Source organism: Sorex araneus, chromosome 5 (genome assembly GCF_027595985.1).
Source record: "Sorex araneus isolate mSorAra2 chromosome 5, mSorAra2.pri, whole genome shotgun sequence".
Classification (NCBI taxonomy): domain Eukaryota; kingdom Metazoa; phylum Chordata; class Mammalia; order Eulipotyphla; family Soricidae; genus Sorex; species Sorex araneus.
The window spans coordinates 70,207,073-70,223,054 of record NC_073306.1 but is presented as its reverse complement, the minus strand read 5'-3'; the positions used below and the strand labels follow the sequence as shown (position 1 = coordinate 70,223,054).

At 34.9% G+C, this 15,982-nt stretch overlaps 1 protein-coding gene across 3 annotated transcripts in view; it reads right to left on the bottom strand.

Moving 5' to 3' along the window:
- Positions 1-15,982, bottom strand: part of ADGRL2 (adhesion G protein-coupled receptor L2) — a 569,912-nt gene that overhangs the window by 20,467 nt on the left and 533,463 nt on the right. For all 3 annotated transcript variants that reach the window (XM_055138189.1, XM_055138190.1, XM_055138191.1), the window contains 6 exons: positions 6,431-6,556; positions 5,982-6,187; positions 4,716-4,889; positions 3,552-3,761; positions 2,336-2,556; positions 967-1,033 (listed from right to left, as the gene is read on the bottom strand). In XM_055138189.1, coding sequence (XP_054994164.1) covers positions 967-1,033; positions 2,336-2,556; positions 3,552-3,761; positions 4,716-4,889; positions 5,982-6,187; positions 6,431-6,556 — 1,004 coding nt within the window. The remainder of the gene's footprint in view (positions 1-966; positions 1,034-2,335; positions 2,557-3,551; positions 3,762-4,715; positions 4,890-5,981; positions 6,188-6,430; positions 6,557-15,982) is intronic.

Genomic DNA, 15,982 nt, shown 5'->3' with positions numbered 1-15,982 from the left:
AAATTATAAATATCAAAACCAAATATTTTAGCAACATTTTTTGTTTCAAATAGAAATAAAAAAGACAACACTGTATAAAGTTAAAATGCTATTTAAATTACTGTTTGTCATTTGTTTCATTTTATTTCAAGTTAAATATATTAAAAAAGAATCTTTTTATTTAGTATTGAAGTCTGAGAAAAAATTTTATTTGTAATGAGTCTGAAGCTTGATTTAATATTTAATTTAAACTTAAAAATATATTTTGTGCTTTGATAATCAGATTTGAGCAGTTAGTCAGAAGTACTGAATTAAGTACAGAGGAGATGGCTTGAGGGGTTGGAGTGTTTGCTTCTCATTCAGGAGCCCCAAGTTCAATCCCTGGCATTGCATGACCCCCTAAGCAATGAGATAGGAGGAATCCCCGGTCACTACTGATTGTGGACCATAAACAAATAAAAAATTTACCATCGCCAAATCAAGATAATAAATATCAAATCTTATTCTTTCACTTTCACAAAACATTCATGAAATTACAAATGCTATACAGTTTGACAATGAGATAATATACAAGTTTTGAAGATATAACTTAATAAAATAAAACAGTAATATAACTTGACAAAATAAAACATTAAAAAACTACTATGTACGAAATATACTATTTTACTAATTATAAAAAAATTGGTTCAGATCATTAATTTTAAGATAAAATACAAGTACGTATGTACATATTTTAGGTTACAATGGCATTGTAAATTAGAAAGTGAGAAAGAGTATTATTTTTCAAAGGAAATAAAAAGGATACTAATTAGCAAGTATATAATTCTCAATAACAGCATAGTACTTAAAGTATATTACATTATTTTATTCTGGAGTAAAACTTGTTTATAAATATTTGATGCATAAATTTAGAGTAAAATAACATTCATGTTTAAATATCACCACTAAAGAGATAAGCGAAAAATGAAGAGAAAATTGTCTACTTACCAGAATAATGAAGGTAACTGGTCCAATAAAACTCCAAATAAAATAGTTATCAACATGAAGCCAGCAACTATTATGAGAGCAAAATATATATATGTGTATATATATATATTAGTTTCAATGGGTCCTCAATAGCACTAGAAAAACAATTCCTAAGCTGAAAAACACCTATCTTTACATGTGCCTTTGAGAATTCATAGCCGTGGGTAGGAACAACTCTAATAACTTTGATTTAGCTTTGTCTTTATAATAATGAGAAGTAATTTATAGCATACTGTCATTCTATTTAGGTTGTATATAAGATAGAAGTATACATAATTTTGACTGTATTTGAAAAGTTATAAACCCAACTACATCCCATCTCCTAATTCTCAGTCCACCAATATTTTGAATATGAAAAACTATTCCAAACTTTTTCATCATTTCTAAGTTCTTATGTTCAAATTCACTTTTCTGATCCAAAAGTTTTTAACATTACAGAATATAGAAGACGCCCCCCCACCCCAAATGATATATTTGTTATAAAACACAGCACAAAAATTATACCTTAGTTAGGAATGTGCCAAGGGGAAAAAAGTCAAAACATAGAAAACTCAGGCAGTATTAGAGTAAATGATGCATAAACTTATTAAGACAGATTTTACTTAGTGGTTCATTTTTCACATAACATTGAATCCCCACTGAATTTCTTTTGTCTTTCATCGTCTGTACAGTCAAAAAGCTTTCTTTAGTCCAAAGAATCTTTATGTAACTAATTTTATCAAAGGAAAAAATAAACAGAATTGGAAGGCAAATTCATGCCTCTAGCAAATAAAATCCTTAGAAACAGGGCTATGTCTACCTTCTGTCACTTTCCATAAATATCTATATATTTTTATAAATGAAAGACAGTGACTTATTTTAATCCTTTCAACTGCCTAGCAAAATATTATCAAAGTAAAACATATGGGCTAGAATATGCTACTGTCACTGCTCAAAATGAGAGCTAGCTAGAGGGTCGGCTGCACAAAGAGCTAATGAAGCATTAGCTTAAAACTGAGTAGTTAAACCTGTCAGATGCTTTAGGTTCAGAAGAATTTTTACTTAATATCTTTCTAAGGCCAAAAAGTTATTTACTTTTTCAATTTGTTTCAGGTCAATCTTTTGTGTTAAAAAGAAAGTCCATAATTTAGAATCTGCCTAGCCGGGGTACAAATCCTCTGAACCCAGAAAATTACAAAAGACTTGATTGTGATTTGTGCACGGTATGCCCATTCTCTTACTAATAAAGCTTTCAGATGCTATTTTAGTCTGTCAGGGACCCTCACTGACAGCTAACAGGCTTTAAAAATTATTCACTTGAAAAACATTCAGGTCGCTTGCAATTACTTACGCTTTTTCTGTTCCATAGCTCTTATAGTCGATAGCAGCTGAAACTCCAACCACAGTGGCAGGAAACAAGTAACCAGCAACATAGTAGTATTTCTTCCTTGAATATTCACTTTCAAAAACTTCAACTAACATTAGATAGAGCTGCACACCTTCCAGGCACATCCAAGCAAAAGCAGCCAAAAAGAAAAAGTGCAGAAGTCCTGCAAATATTGGGCATGCAATCTACAGTGGAAAATTAAAAAATAAATAGAAAGGATTAATATAAATATAATATAATATAATATAAAATAATAATATAAATATAAATATAAATTAATATAAACAACCCATTTCATGATAAAATATTCACTGACAGTACTATTTTTTTTAAAATACATTATTTACGTTAGAGTAAACTAATGCTCCTTTTACAAAAATCTCTCATAAGTAGAAATAACTTATAAACACTTCTAAAGGAGTTGAAATCTTTTAAGAGATATATATATATATAAAATCAGACATGCTGGAAGTTTTTTTTTTCAGAGACATCAGTATTTTTAATGAAATTAAGTACAAATATGAAAGCAGCGATTTCTCCTCCAGAATGATCAATAATTAAATGAGTATCCTTAAGAATTTAAATTATTAAATTTAAACAGTACAAATAAACTCAAAGCAATATGCTAATTATTAAGCTCAATTTCCAATATAGATCTCATGTTAGATACACTGAAGACTAAACACAAGAAAAAGCAAAATTTAAATCTTTTTCATTTATTTATTTGGGTTTTGGGTCACATCCAACTGTGCTTGGGGCTTATTCCTGCTCTGTACTCAGAACACTTCCTAGAGGTGCTGGCGGAGCATATGCCATGTTTCAGGATGGGGGGGAGGGGGCAGAGATCAAACTTAGGTCAGCCATGTGCAAGAAAAGCACCTTAACCAACCAGCTGTACTATTTCTGGCCCAATATTCTCATTTCAATATCCTTATCACTTCTTCTGTCCAAATGTCTCAACAGAACCAAAAAATGCAACTGCATGCTAATATTAGAAATGAATTAACTCAAAATAATAGCTCATAAGGATTGGGCTTCTACTGTTTGTTACATAGTATCCTTGAATAACTGCTACTGTATCAAGCTGTAAGGTTAAATGTTACTATCAACTTCATCTATGGATTCACAGCTGTTACAACAATTTCCAGAGATTTAAGCCAAAAACTAAAAAAGTGCTTACCATGTATTTTGTTTTATCAATGCCTATTAGGAAAATAAATTCAGCAATGAAAAGGTTGATACAAAGGTTCTTATGAATAGTATTACGATCGCTTTGTAGACCACGGAAAAAGCAGAAAGTGAAGATGCAAATAGCCAGGCAAACAAGGGAAATGACAATTCCCACCCAGGTGATGACTGTAAGGAGCAATTCATGAACTCCATCTTTGAACTGAAAAACAAAAAAGGAAAAAACGGCACATTACTATTTCTACTTTCCATCAATCAATTAAACATAAGTTAATTTTTATTCAATATCGATCAGTTAATACTAAACTCTCTGATATTTACATGTTCTCAAACAGACCTCAATAATGAAAAGACGTATTATTCATAAAATGATTTCTCTACCCAAAGAATGATTCATAAAAGTGGTAAATTTTACTTAAAAATAATTCGAGTTAATACTTCAAAATAATATTGAAGTCATTACCAACAGAAACATATGGAAAATATTTACATTTATATACTCTTTTGATTAGTGGTATTTTGCATTTAAATAATTTTCCAGGCTAAGATACACATCAAAGTTCTAAGTTCCTTCTTAGGTTTTATATTATAGTTATGGAGTTAAGTACATAAAAGTTAGCTGAGACAATTACGTGCAAAATTCTTGAAATGTTTCTGTCTTCTAACTAGCTACTATTCTGGCTATCTTAATCACAATAAAGAATAATAATAGGAAACACCCCAGATTTCATTTTAACTTCTCATAATCCGCTCACTTGCAGTGTGCAAATTGCTAGGAACACTAAAATAAAGTTGTAAAATAAGATGACACATTCGAGAAGGCAAGAATATTTTAAAAAGTGAAAGGTAAGTTGAATTTTGGAACTCATCACTTTTGTACAATCTATTTATATTTAAAATTCCCAATTGCAACAACCAAACTCATACTAAAGAAGAAAAACTTGGGGCAAGTCTGTAAAGGACGTGATTTCTAGAAGTAACAATAAACAAAGGGCCAAACTTCTTCAAATATATAGACAGTGTAAAAACAATTAAAATCTATATTACTTTGTTTGCTTTTTAGTTACGATAAGCACCCAAAGCTGGGACTATTACACAAGCTGTTTTGAATCTCTGAGGTTTTTCTCAGCTACTAATTAGAAGTACAAATACTTACTGCAATTTCCCTGTGGGCCATAAGAATTGCAAAATTGGTTAGGTGGCTGCATGCACACGTTGTACGAGTTTTATTAGTGTCAACCAGCTTGCAGCCCTGGGTAGACCAATATCCCATCATAGTTCTCTCCGAGTAGTTCCAGAAGGAGCAGTTTGCATTGAAATAATTGTCAGGCTGGGAAATAAAATGACAAGATAAAATTAGGATCTTACACTCTAAGATGGCAATAGCAATTGTTTAATATGTGTAAAAGGTAATTTAGATTAAACTTTGCATGTTTCGGACTATAAAGTTTTTCATCAGCAAAATTGTAGACTATGTTATACAAGGCAGATATCTAACTTAAAAGGGGTTTTATAGTCCGAAACACTCCAAAGTGTACCTTGGATTACTAAGGACCCATTTTGCACAAATACAGTTTCCATCTTACAATTTTACGTACTGATGGTACATTTTTCTAAAAAGTATTTTTCTAAAAAAATTAGACATGAATTTTTTCCAAAAAATTTCTTAAGGAACAAGTGATCTAAAACCCATTTTTCAGTTCAGTGCTCATTCTTGTTTAAGTGACATGTCTGTAACAACTGAATTACGCAGTATACTAAAGTTCCTTAAAGAACGGAACAACTTAAGTGGAAGTAAGAAAAACAGTCAAATTATAATTATTATTTTTTTTTTGCCATTTTCAGATATCCACTTGGCTATCATTAGGCACTAATTCACTTCACTTACAACAACAGTAAATATTCTGTAATCTTCTGACAAAGTTTAATTATTTAACTGCCAACTTGCATTTTAAGGCATAGCAAATTAATTTCACCCTCTTTTCAAAAGCAGAATGTCTGATATATAATCCTGCTCAGCTAAGATCAAGAAAATGCAAGAAGACTTGCCACACTAGAATGGCAGGAGTCCTAAGAGTTAATACTCTGCTATCCTGCTGCTAAGGTAAGAGTTAATTTTCATTCTAAAACAAATTACAGTCATTTACATTTTCCTGTTGATTACTGAATTAGCTTTCATTAAGAATACACTTAAGTTCTAATAATCACTGAACCAGGCTCATTTAATTTTATGTTCACAGACTTAAATAAACTTGTGTTTCTGACCTAGTGCAGCCTTTAAAATTCAAATGAAAAGGTCTTTTCTTTCAGAGCGCTAAGCTATTGCCCCATTCCCTTGATTGCCATCCCCAACATGCCAGTTTCCTTTCCTTCTTCAATGGTTTTACAACCTTCCCCTATTTCATCAGCATATGTAACTTACATCAATATGTGGTAATGTAAAAAGCACAGGATCAGTCAAGTATACTCGGCTGGATTCCTTATTGATTGAAATTGAAATGACGTGCGAGTTCACGGCAATGGTGCTATTACGTCCAATGAAATCAGCGCCCAGCTTGATGGTTGCATTTTCTGTACTAAGGAACTGTCCCAGACTTCGGTAAATGATGAATACCAACTTTGCAAGCCCTAGGAAGATAAAAATAGTCGTGACTATTAGATTTACATAGGTAATCTTCTTATGAATACAATACAGAGACAGAGGGACAAATTTTATTTAAATGAATCAGAGGAAGTTTATTAGGGGAAAAAAGGAAGCATTATTTTAAATATTAAGCTGCAGTTATAGGAATTAAATGCCCAGCATTTTGGAATTAACACAGTTAACTAGGCAGAAACCTTTCGAGGTTTTTTAGGATTGTTCTATCTTACCATTCCTGCTGTTCTGTTTGACAGTATTTGCAGAGAGTTGGATTGAACTGCCTTCTTCTTTGATGCCCAGAGGAAATTTAAAGTCTTGGACTTGTCCTTCTGTACTAAGTACTGCAACCTCCAAAACTGGAAGAGGCAAAAAGTGAACGCAGGTAAATGACATTTGAAAATGATAACTGCATGGAGAGCACTGAGCTTTTTCCTTCTTACATATGAGCAAAACAGCAAATCATTATGAAAATTTTAAACACTGATTTGTATAATCATTCTAATATCTATTTCATAATTTGTATTTTTGGTCATGAATTAATCCCAGACTACTGGTCTATGAATAGTAACTGTGTGTGAATACAACTTTCTAAGTTGTATTTAAAATTAAACAAAAACATTTCAAAGTGCTTTTCTTGCTCTTAGGCTGAGTAACCTGTTTTTGTTGAGTAACTTTTAAATTAACTACTTTTTGTCAAGATCTAATCACAAAGGTTTTAAATTTGAATACCTTTACTGCAAATATTCACCCATTTCTTTGCATATGATACATTTTAATATTTAAGACTGCATTCTGAGTTGTAGAGACAGATTTTCTAATTTCGAATAGAAGACCAGGATACAATGTTTATAAGAAAAAAATCTCTGACACTACATGGAAACTTTCCATTAATTTTCACTAGTATGATAAGTCTTTATACACTCAGATTGTCCAAAACAGTACCTGTGAACCAATTACCTAGAGCCTATTTCTATAAATTTAGCTTATTGGGACATTGCCACGCTTAGCACCAGTTACCTATTTGAAACTTAGAACATATGGCTCACAAAGCTAAAATAGGCACTATTAAGACTTTTAAAGAAGTTTGACAACCCCTGTAGTATAATTCAAAATTCAAATTTTTTTAAGAAAAATCTTTTATTAGTAAATCACCATGAGGTACAGTTACAGACTTACAAACTTCCGTGCTTGTGTTTCAGTCATATAATGATCGAGGACCCATCCCTCCACCAGTGCCCATTTTCCACCACCAATGGTCCCAGCATCCCTCCCACCACCCCCACCCCATCCCCTCCACCCCACTCCACCTCTGTGGCAGGGCATTCCCTTTTGCTCTCTCTCTCTCCCCTTTTCAGTGTTGTGATTTGCAAACTTGGCAAACAATGTTAGGTCAGCTAGCATTACGTCAATAGCTAACATTGAAAACATTTAGTTGAACAACAAGATCTCTATCAACATTTCCCAACTTTTTCACACCTGCAGACTACCAACTGCTGGTGCACAGGCCTGAAGTTACAACTAAGAAGGAAGACCAGTAATTTTCAACTTCTCTGTACTGGCAGGTAGCCACTGGTTTATTGAAGACCAATGATCTAGACTGCTTATTTTTTAAAAAATAATATTAAATTAATCAAAATAAGTGGTTTATTTAGTATTAGGCCAATGATCATTTAATTTTAAAAAAGTGAGCTACTAAGTCATAATTACACCTAATAAATATTTATCCAAGTTTTACTTTACTCAATAGTATCATTTCCTAATTTTATAAAGTTACCTGTTTGCAATCTTACATTAACAGTATTTCTTACTAGCTTAATATCCAGATAAAACTATCTTGTTTAGCTTTAAAAAGGATGACTATATATCTTACAGAATACATCCACTATATGCCAATAGGTTTGTATTAACAAATAAGTGTCAGATATTTATCAGTAAACCTTTATACAAAAATGGCGTGAATTTTGTATAAACAAAATACAACTGAAATAAATTTAAACCAATAATTCATGACCATTACAATTATTTGGTAGTGTGCGGCTGTGTGTGTGAAAGGGAGATACATGAGTTTTGAAAGCTTCTGCCTTAGGTGAGGCCACGAATTTCATCCTGCAAGTGCTGTTCGCATGTCCTGACTATAGCTGGCTATCTGAAACCCAGCCCATCACCACTATGATCGAGTGGGCAGTTTCTAGCAAATAATACTCAACTGAAGTGTGCGACTTCTAGCAGCAGTGCCACTAAAGATGTGCAAGAAATTTGGTCAGGAGTGTCATGCCATGACCACATGTGCACCACATGTGAACATTATAATCAGAATGTGTATGAGCACCACCACCAAGCACATTATGATGCTTTCATCACAACAGCAATAAAGGGAAGTATAGAAGAAATCTGATAGCTAAATATATACAGAATCATAAAAAAATAATTTCCAGGAAAAGTGGAATGCTGCCAATAATTTTAATAAGATTCTTTCAACCTTAATGCATAAACAGCACGAGAAATTAGAGGATGCTCTCACTAAAAGGATAAAAGTATTTAACAAATTATCGTAAGCATTAACAAATTTTTTGGTATTGTCTTCCTAAACAAATCAAATTTTTAAAAGCCTATAGCAATCAATGTGTTAGAAGATATATCAATGCAATGACCCAAATTAACTTGAAATAAATGATCAGTAGGTTAAAGAGATAGGCAAATAGCACTTGCCTTACCCACAGCCAAGCCTGTATACAGTATCTGGCACCTGATATGGTGATGCCTAAGCCCAAACTAAGGTGTTAAGTCCAGAACATTGCCTTTATGGTCCCCAGAACAAAACAAGCAATAATTAACAACAAAAAAACCCTTACAGTTTTCAACTTCTTTTCAATGACAAAATTACAAAGTAAAAGGAATAAAAAGATAAATTTTAAAAGATAATTCCTTGTGCAGATAAATGTTTATCAGATAGGAACTGGAAAGCTACACCTAAAGCAGATAATGGTGACTGAAACATTCCTTTAAAAGCAGGTGGCAATGTTTAAAAGTAGGTAGCATGGTGTCAAAAAGCTAACGTAACCAAACGTGACAACCTCTCAGTATCTGCATTGCAAACCATAATGCCCCAAAGTAGAGAGAGAGTATGGGGAATATTGTCTGCCATAGAGGCAGTGGGATGGTGGGAAAGGGGGGGGGGGTGTACTGGGGATATTGGTGGTGGGGAATGTGCACTGGTGGAGGGACGGGTGTTTGATCATTGTATAATTATAACTCAGACATGAAAGCTTGTAACTATATCTCACGGTGAATCAATAAAATAAAAACCCTAATGTAGCAATTTAAAAATAGCTACACAGTAATAAGTAATAAGACTAATTGAAAGGAGTGTAAGATATTACTGGGTGAAATATATAACTTTATTATAAGGAATAACCACATGGCAAATTATATATAGTCTTATTTAAAAGGACTCATCAGATAAATCAAGTTAAAGGGTCAGGAGAGACAGCACAGAGGCTTAGGTGCTGGCTTTACCTGCAGTCAACCTCAGTGGGATCCCCTGCCACCCACTGCCCCCAGAGCACTGCCACGACTGAACCCTAAGCAAAGAGCCAGAAGTAAGCCCTGAATAGTGACGGGTGTAGTCCACAAACAAAATTTAAAAAAATCAAAACAAACCATAGCAATTTTAATAAAATTTCCAACAAGAAATTGTTTTTTGAAAAAATGGAACTTGAACTAAGTTCAAAATTTATGTGGAAGAGACGTGCCGAATAGTAGCCACAGCTTTTTAAGGACTGGGGTTGAAAACACACACTAGATAGTAATTTTATTGAAATAAAGAAAAATGGTGTGGAAAAACAGACACAGTCAGCAATGCTCAGGGGCTGGCTCTGCACTCAGAAATCACTCCAGGTGGGCTTGGGGGATCATATGGGGTGCCCGAGGTTCAACCTGGTTCGGCTGAGTACAAGGCAAGTGCCTTCCCTGCTGTACTAGATCTTTGACTCCCAGACACTCCTATCTTGAATAGATAGTCAATACATGATTAGCACATAAGATGTTGATACGCAGTATGTCATTACAAACAACTGGGAGACAAAAAGGAATAGATATTGAAAAGATTAAAATAACCGATTGTGATAATTGTGATATAGGGAAAAACACAACAAATAACAAAAAAACTTCCCTCCTCACATAGATACATAGATTTCTTTCTTTCTTTTTTTTTTTTTTTGCTTTTTGGGTCACACCCAGCTTTGCATAGTGGTTACTCCTGGCTCACGCACTCAGGAATTACTCCAGGCGTTGCTCAAGGGACCATAAGGGATGTTGGGAATTGAACCCGGGTCAGCCGTGTGCAAGGCAAACGCCCTATCCGTTGTGCTATTGCTCCAGCCCCTCATATTGATTTTTTTATTTCAGGTGGGTTGAAGCTAGAATTGTAAAAAGGCAAACTTTTATTTATCAGTAAAAAAAGGTCAGTGAGATGGTACAGTGGGAAGAGTGTTAGGTCAGCATGGAAACAACCCAGGTTTGACACCTGACAATTTAGATGATTTCCAGAACTCCCCAGGAGCTGGGCGTGAACCCCCCCCAAAACAAACAAAACCAAAGATATAAAATAATGTGAAAAAAAAATTTGCAGGAACCAAGAGCAGACTATTTCTTAAACACATTATCCAAAGCACCAACTCTAGACAAAATTGATAATTTGACTTGTTCTGCGGGCTGGAGTGATAGCACAGTGATAGTGCATTCGCTTTTCACTCAGCTGACCAGTGTTCCATTCCTCCACCTCTCTTGGATAGCCCGGCAAGCTACCAAGAGTATAGCGCCCGCATGGCAGAGCCTGGCAAGCTACCCGTGGCGTATTGTATATGCCAAAAACAGTAACAATACGCCTCTCAATGAGAGACATTACTGGTGCCCGCTCAAACAAATCGATGAGCAACGATGACAGTGACTTGTTCTGTATAACAGAGATACCAAAGTGAAAAGGTGAAAATACCACAAGAGTATTTCAGAACTGTATATTCCTTAATGCTCAGAAAGCTTTATCCAGAAAGGAATAATGAGGAGAAAGTGATGGGTAATATATTCATAGGAGTGAAAACTAGAGTATTCATTATAAATACTTAGTAAAGAGCCATAAACGAAAGCAAAAATGGTATCAGTTCAGAGCCTCAATTCACAATAGTTATGCAGATATTAAAGTGTAAGTAAAGAGAGTGATTGGTGAGAATGTAAACTGTTAAACATTAAAAGTCATTTCGCAGTATTTAGTAAAGTTGAAGATAGGCATATCCTATAGTTTTCTCTGTGTAAGTGCATATTTGCATACACATCTGAAGTGAATATGACTTATTAGCAAGAAGGCTCCTGAACTTCTTTATATCAGCAAGCACCTGCCTTTTAAAGATCTGACGCTAGCATTGGAATATAACTGTGTTGCATTCTAAGAGCAAATGAATGAATATATCCATCTATCAATATACAAAAGTGTGGCAAATATACTTGCTTTGGAAAATTGTAAAACTATTTTACAGTTAAAAATTATGTTTTTAATGGTCAACACACAAGCAGTAACTGTTAAAGATACAGACCTGAAGAGAAAGTTTTAAATTTTTATGAACCTAGCAAATTGATCAAGGATGACTTTACCCATCTTCTGGGTCTGATTAGAAAGGATGGGATTTAGGGTATTTTCACATCCTCCACCCCACCAAATCTGAAACTCTGAAATAGCCCATCTGGCTGATACATAAGAGATGTCTTATAATATTGCCTGTAGCATGTGTATGCTTCTCAAATAATATACTCTTTGCTCAAAAAGATTTTCCAAAGGTGACTATCGGCTTCATAGGAGAGTCACAGAGTGCTTCACTCACAGCTAATGCTACAGATAGAACTTTAACATATTTCTGTCTTATTTTACAAATTCACCAGATCGGAAAGGGACAGAAGAGCAAAAGAGCAAACCGGAGAAACTCTGACCACCTCTCTGGGGGGGCAGATCAGCCACATTTCTAAGCTCCACCAGTCAGAGTTCTACAGTAAAATTAACCTGCTGTCAGCACAGGATGAGAAGGGCAGAGCGAAAGTGATATAGCATTAAAAAGCAGTAAATCTTATTTGGTATAAACCATTATGACTTTGGGAATTCTGAAACCTAAAATGAAATGATACATTCACAGTTGCACCTACAACAGCATTAAAGAAAAACTGAATGATTGAGATTTTTATAATGGATAAATTAGGTTAATAAAGCTGAAGTCACCTAATCCACCTTAAGATCACAGAGAAAGATAATCAAACATATGTGGCACTTTAATAAGATGTAATAGAAAGTTCTTGCAGAGAGAGTTTAAATCTTATCTGATTAATACTCTAGATCTAATTATGAGTTTATGCCAGTAAAAGGAGAGTGAAATAATTCAAACCCAGAATGTAAGAAATTCCTACAGCACAATTCATCCACCCAGTAAATGACTTTTAGTTAAAATTTTTAGCAATGAATCAATCAAATCTATGATTTGAAACTGTTCATGTCCAGGCTAAAACAAAACAAAAAGATCACAAAAATGCAAATAAGAAAATTCTCTTTTAGTCTTTCAAAACTAGTTTTTTTACTTTTTAGTGCTACAGTGGAATTATTTTCCTCATAAATTAAGATATATATATTAAAATACTAGTAGTTATTATCACTATATCACTGTCATCCCATTGCTCATCAATTGGTAATAAAAATTTTTGTAATCAAAATAAAAATTCTGCTCCTCATGTATCAAGGATTAGAAAAAACTTTGTAACTCACTAATACAAAGATAAATAACCCAATTAAAAAGGGCAAACTATGGGGCTGGATAACACAGCAGGTAGAGCGTTTGCCTTGCACGAGGCCAACCCAGGTTCAAGTCCCAGCAGCCCATACCATATGTTCTCCTGAGCACCACCAGGAGTAATTCCTGAGTGCAGAGCCAGGAATGACCCCTGTGCATTGCCAGGTGTGCCCCAAAAAGAAACAAAAAAAAAGCAAAAACAAACAAAAAAAGGGCAAACTATATAAAGATATCATAAAGACAAATGAATGATTCCATTCAACTAAAGGTATAAAAAAGGCAAAACTCAACTACAGTGACAGAAAACAGAACTATGGTTTTCTGGAGTTTGAAGGAGGAGGAAACAAAGACAAAATTGATTACTCTTTTGAGGTGACAGAAAAGGTGATTTACAGAAATGCATTTAGCAAAACTCAACAGTACACCAAATCAGCTTTTCTCCATGTATATACATTATACCTTAAATTACAGTTCCCAATTCTAGGGCAGAGGATAATTGTGCTGATAATACATTTTCTGAGGGGGAACCCAAGTAGTGCTCACCAGAGTCCTAGAGGCCAGATCAGTGGTTCAATGCAAGGACCTTGGTGTGAGGTGCTCCTTGAGCTTTATAATGTCTGTGATTACTCAGGCTACCCCAGCATTGCAGGGGCAGGGTTGCTGGACCCTCTGGAGATGTAACTTATGAGAGTTCATGTGGTACAGGGAATCAGAGTTGGCCACATGGAAGGAATGTGCTTAATCCCTTACTCGCTGGCCCCATGGTAATATTTGGAGGGGCAGTTGGGGACAGTTTCCCCAGTGTACTCAGGGGATCATATCCAGTGTCTGGGTTTGACTAGGTTTAGTTCATGCAGGGCTTTAGACCATGCACTGTTTTTGTGGCCCCTAAATTTTTAAGCTCTGATGCACTAATTGCTAAATATCACCAACACGTTAATAAGGTGCTATAGAAGTGATTCATTTTCTTCTCTCTCTCCCCTCCCCCTTCTTCCCTCTCTCTCTCTCTCCTCCTCCCCTCTCCCCTCTCTGTTTTTGGGCTTCGCCCAGCAGTGTACAGGGCTTACTCCTTCCTGGCAGGCTTGGGGGAATTATATGGAGTGTCAGGATCAAAGCCAGGTCAGCTGCACGGAGAACAAGTTCCCCAACTGCTATACCATTCTCCTGTCCTTTGTTTATTTTCTTTCAAGTCTTCATTACAGTATTTGATTTTTTTTTTAAAAAAGCTATGATCAGATGAAATGGATAAAGTATGCAGTTTATGAGGTTATGTACTATAAGCACAAGTCATATAATAATGTAAAGATTCAAGGAGAAATCACTAAATGGGGAAATCAAAGTCTTAGTGCCCTAAAATACTGTAGCTGTGTCCTAAATTTAGATAAGCACTTCAAAAGAGAGAGGAATAAAGGAATGGGCTATTTTAGTCCTTGTTTCTAAAAAGAGAAACCATACCTATGAAATGGGGATTGCTCTTGTCATACGAAATCATGAGTATGTGTCAAAAAACTGTCTGCATCTTAGAAATAAAAGGTCATTAAAAGGTGTACTACAATCACCTGGAAGAATGTCTTCTCTAATGTGCTCTTTCAAATTAAAAAACAAGAGCAACAATATTCAGAATAATTCTTCAGGGGGTAGAGTGATGGTCAGGGCACATGCTGTGTCTATGCAGGAACCAGAGTTTAAATCCCATATGACATGACCTTGGAGTAAATCTAGGTATGGCCCAGGAGGCCTCTGAGTAAATCTAGAGTGGTGCTCATCGTCCCCAGCACCTCAGAAGCAGGTGGGCACTAACATTAAACCAGTACAGCTGGGAATAGCACCCCAAAGCATGGCCTGGGAATCACCACTAAAAATTACTAATGATATATACCACAAGTGTAAAATAACATCGGCCTTTGGGAAATTTTACTTCTTGACATTTGTATTTTATAGGTAAAGTTCTTTTTTTTCTTGACAAGAAGTTGGTTATTTAAAATACATTTAAGACTTGGCGGTTGGTGAGATACGTATGGTTAAGGCACATGCTTTGCATGGGGCTTACAGCACAGCAGGTAGGGCGTTTGCCTTGCACCCGGCCAACCCAGGTTCGATCCTTCCATCCCCTCTCACAGAGCCTGGCAAGCTACCAAGAGTATTCCTCCTGAACAGCAGAGCCTGGCAAGCTACCCGTGGCATATTCAATATGCCAAAAACAGTAACAATAAGTCTCACAATGGGGATGTTACTGGTGCCCACTCGAGAAAATTGATGAACGAGAGGATGACAGTGCTACAGTGCTACTCTTGTTTGATACCTGGCATCACAGTGTCGTCCAAGGCTAATTTATATAATTCTATTTTAATTACTGTACTTTTATATCAACAAAATGAATTCCTTCCTGTCATTGTCAGTATTTAATTATGAATTATACTTCAAAACTATTTACAGTTATTTTCTTCTCCTCAAAACATGGGTATACTGCTTTATGGGAGTTGTAGTTCACGAACCACATTTTCACCTGAATGCAGTTAATTGTCTTTAATAGAAAATTTGCCTCAAATTCTGTGTGCCTAAAATATATGACAGGGAAAACACAATCCAGGAGGTAATTTAAATTCATTAGGAAATATATTATATAAAATGGAAAGCATTTGCCACATCCCATAGCAAGCACTTTATTACTCAAGCAATCAATATTCTGGCGTGTAAGTACTCTAATACTTTTTCCATTTAATGATTTTTTCAGTTGGAAAAAAGCACATAAAACCAACTTTGAAGGGACACAGGATAGATTCTGACATTTGAATTTATTTTGTGAAGTCTGATCTGCAATAATCTTTTGTTAACAAGACAAAAATAACTGGAGTAAAAGAGGAATCTGGAGATAGGGAAGAGCTGCACACATTCAGAATGGAAACATCATCTTAAATTTCCATCTTCTAAATCACAATCAAGCCCACAATAGATTGA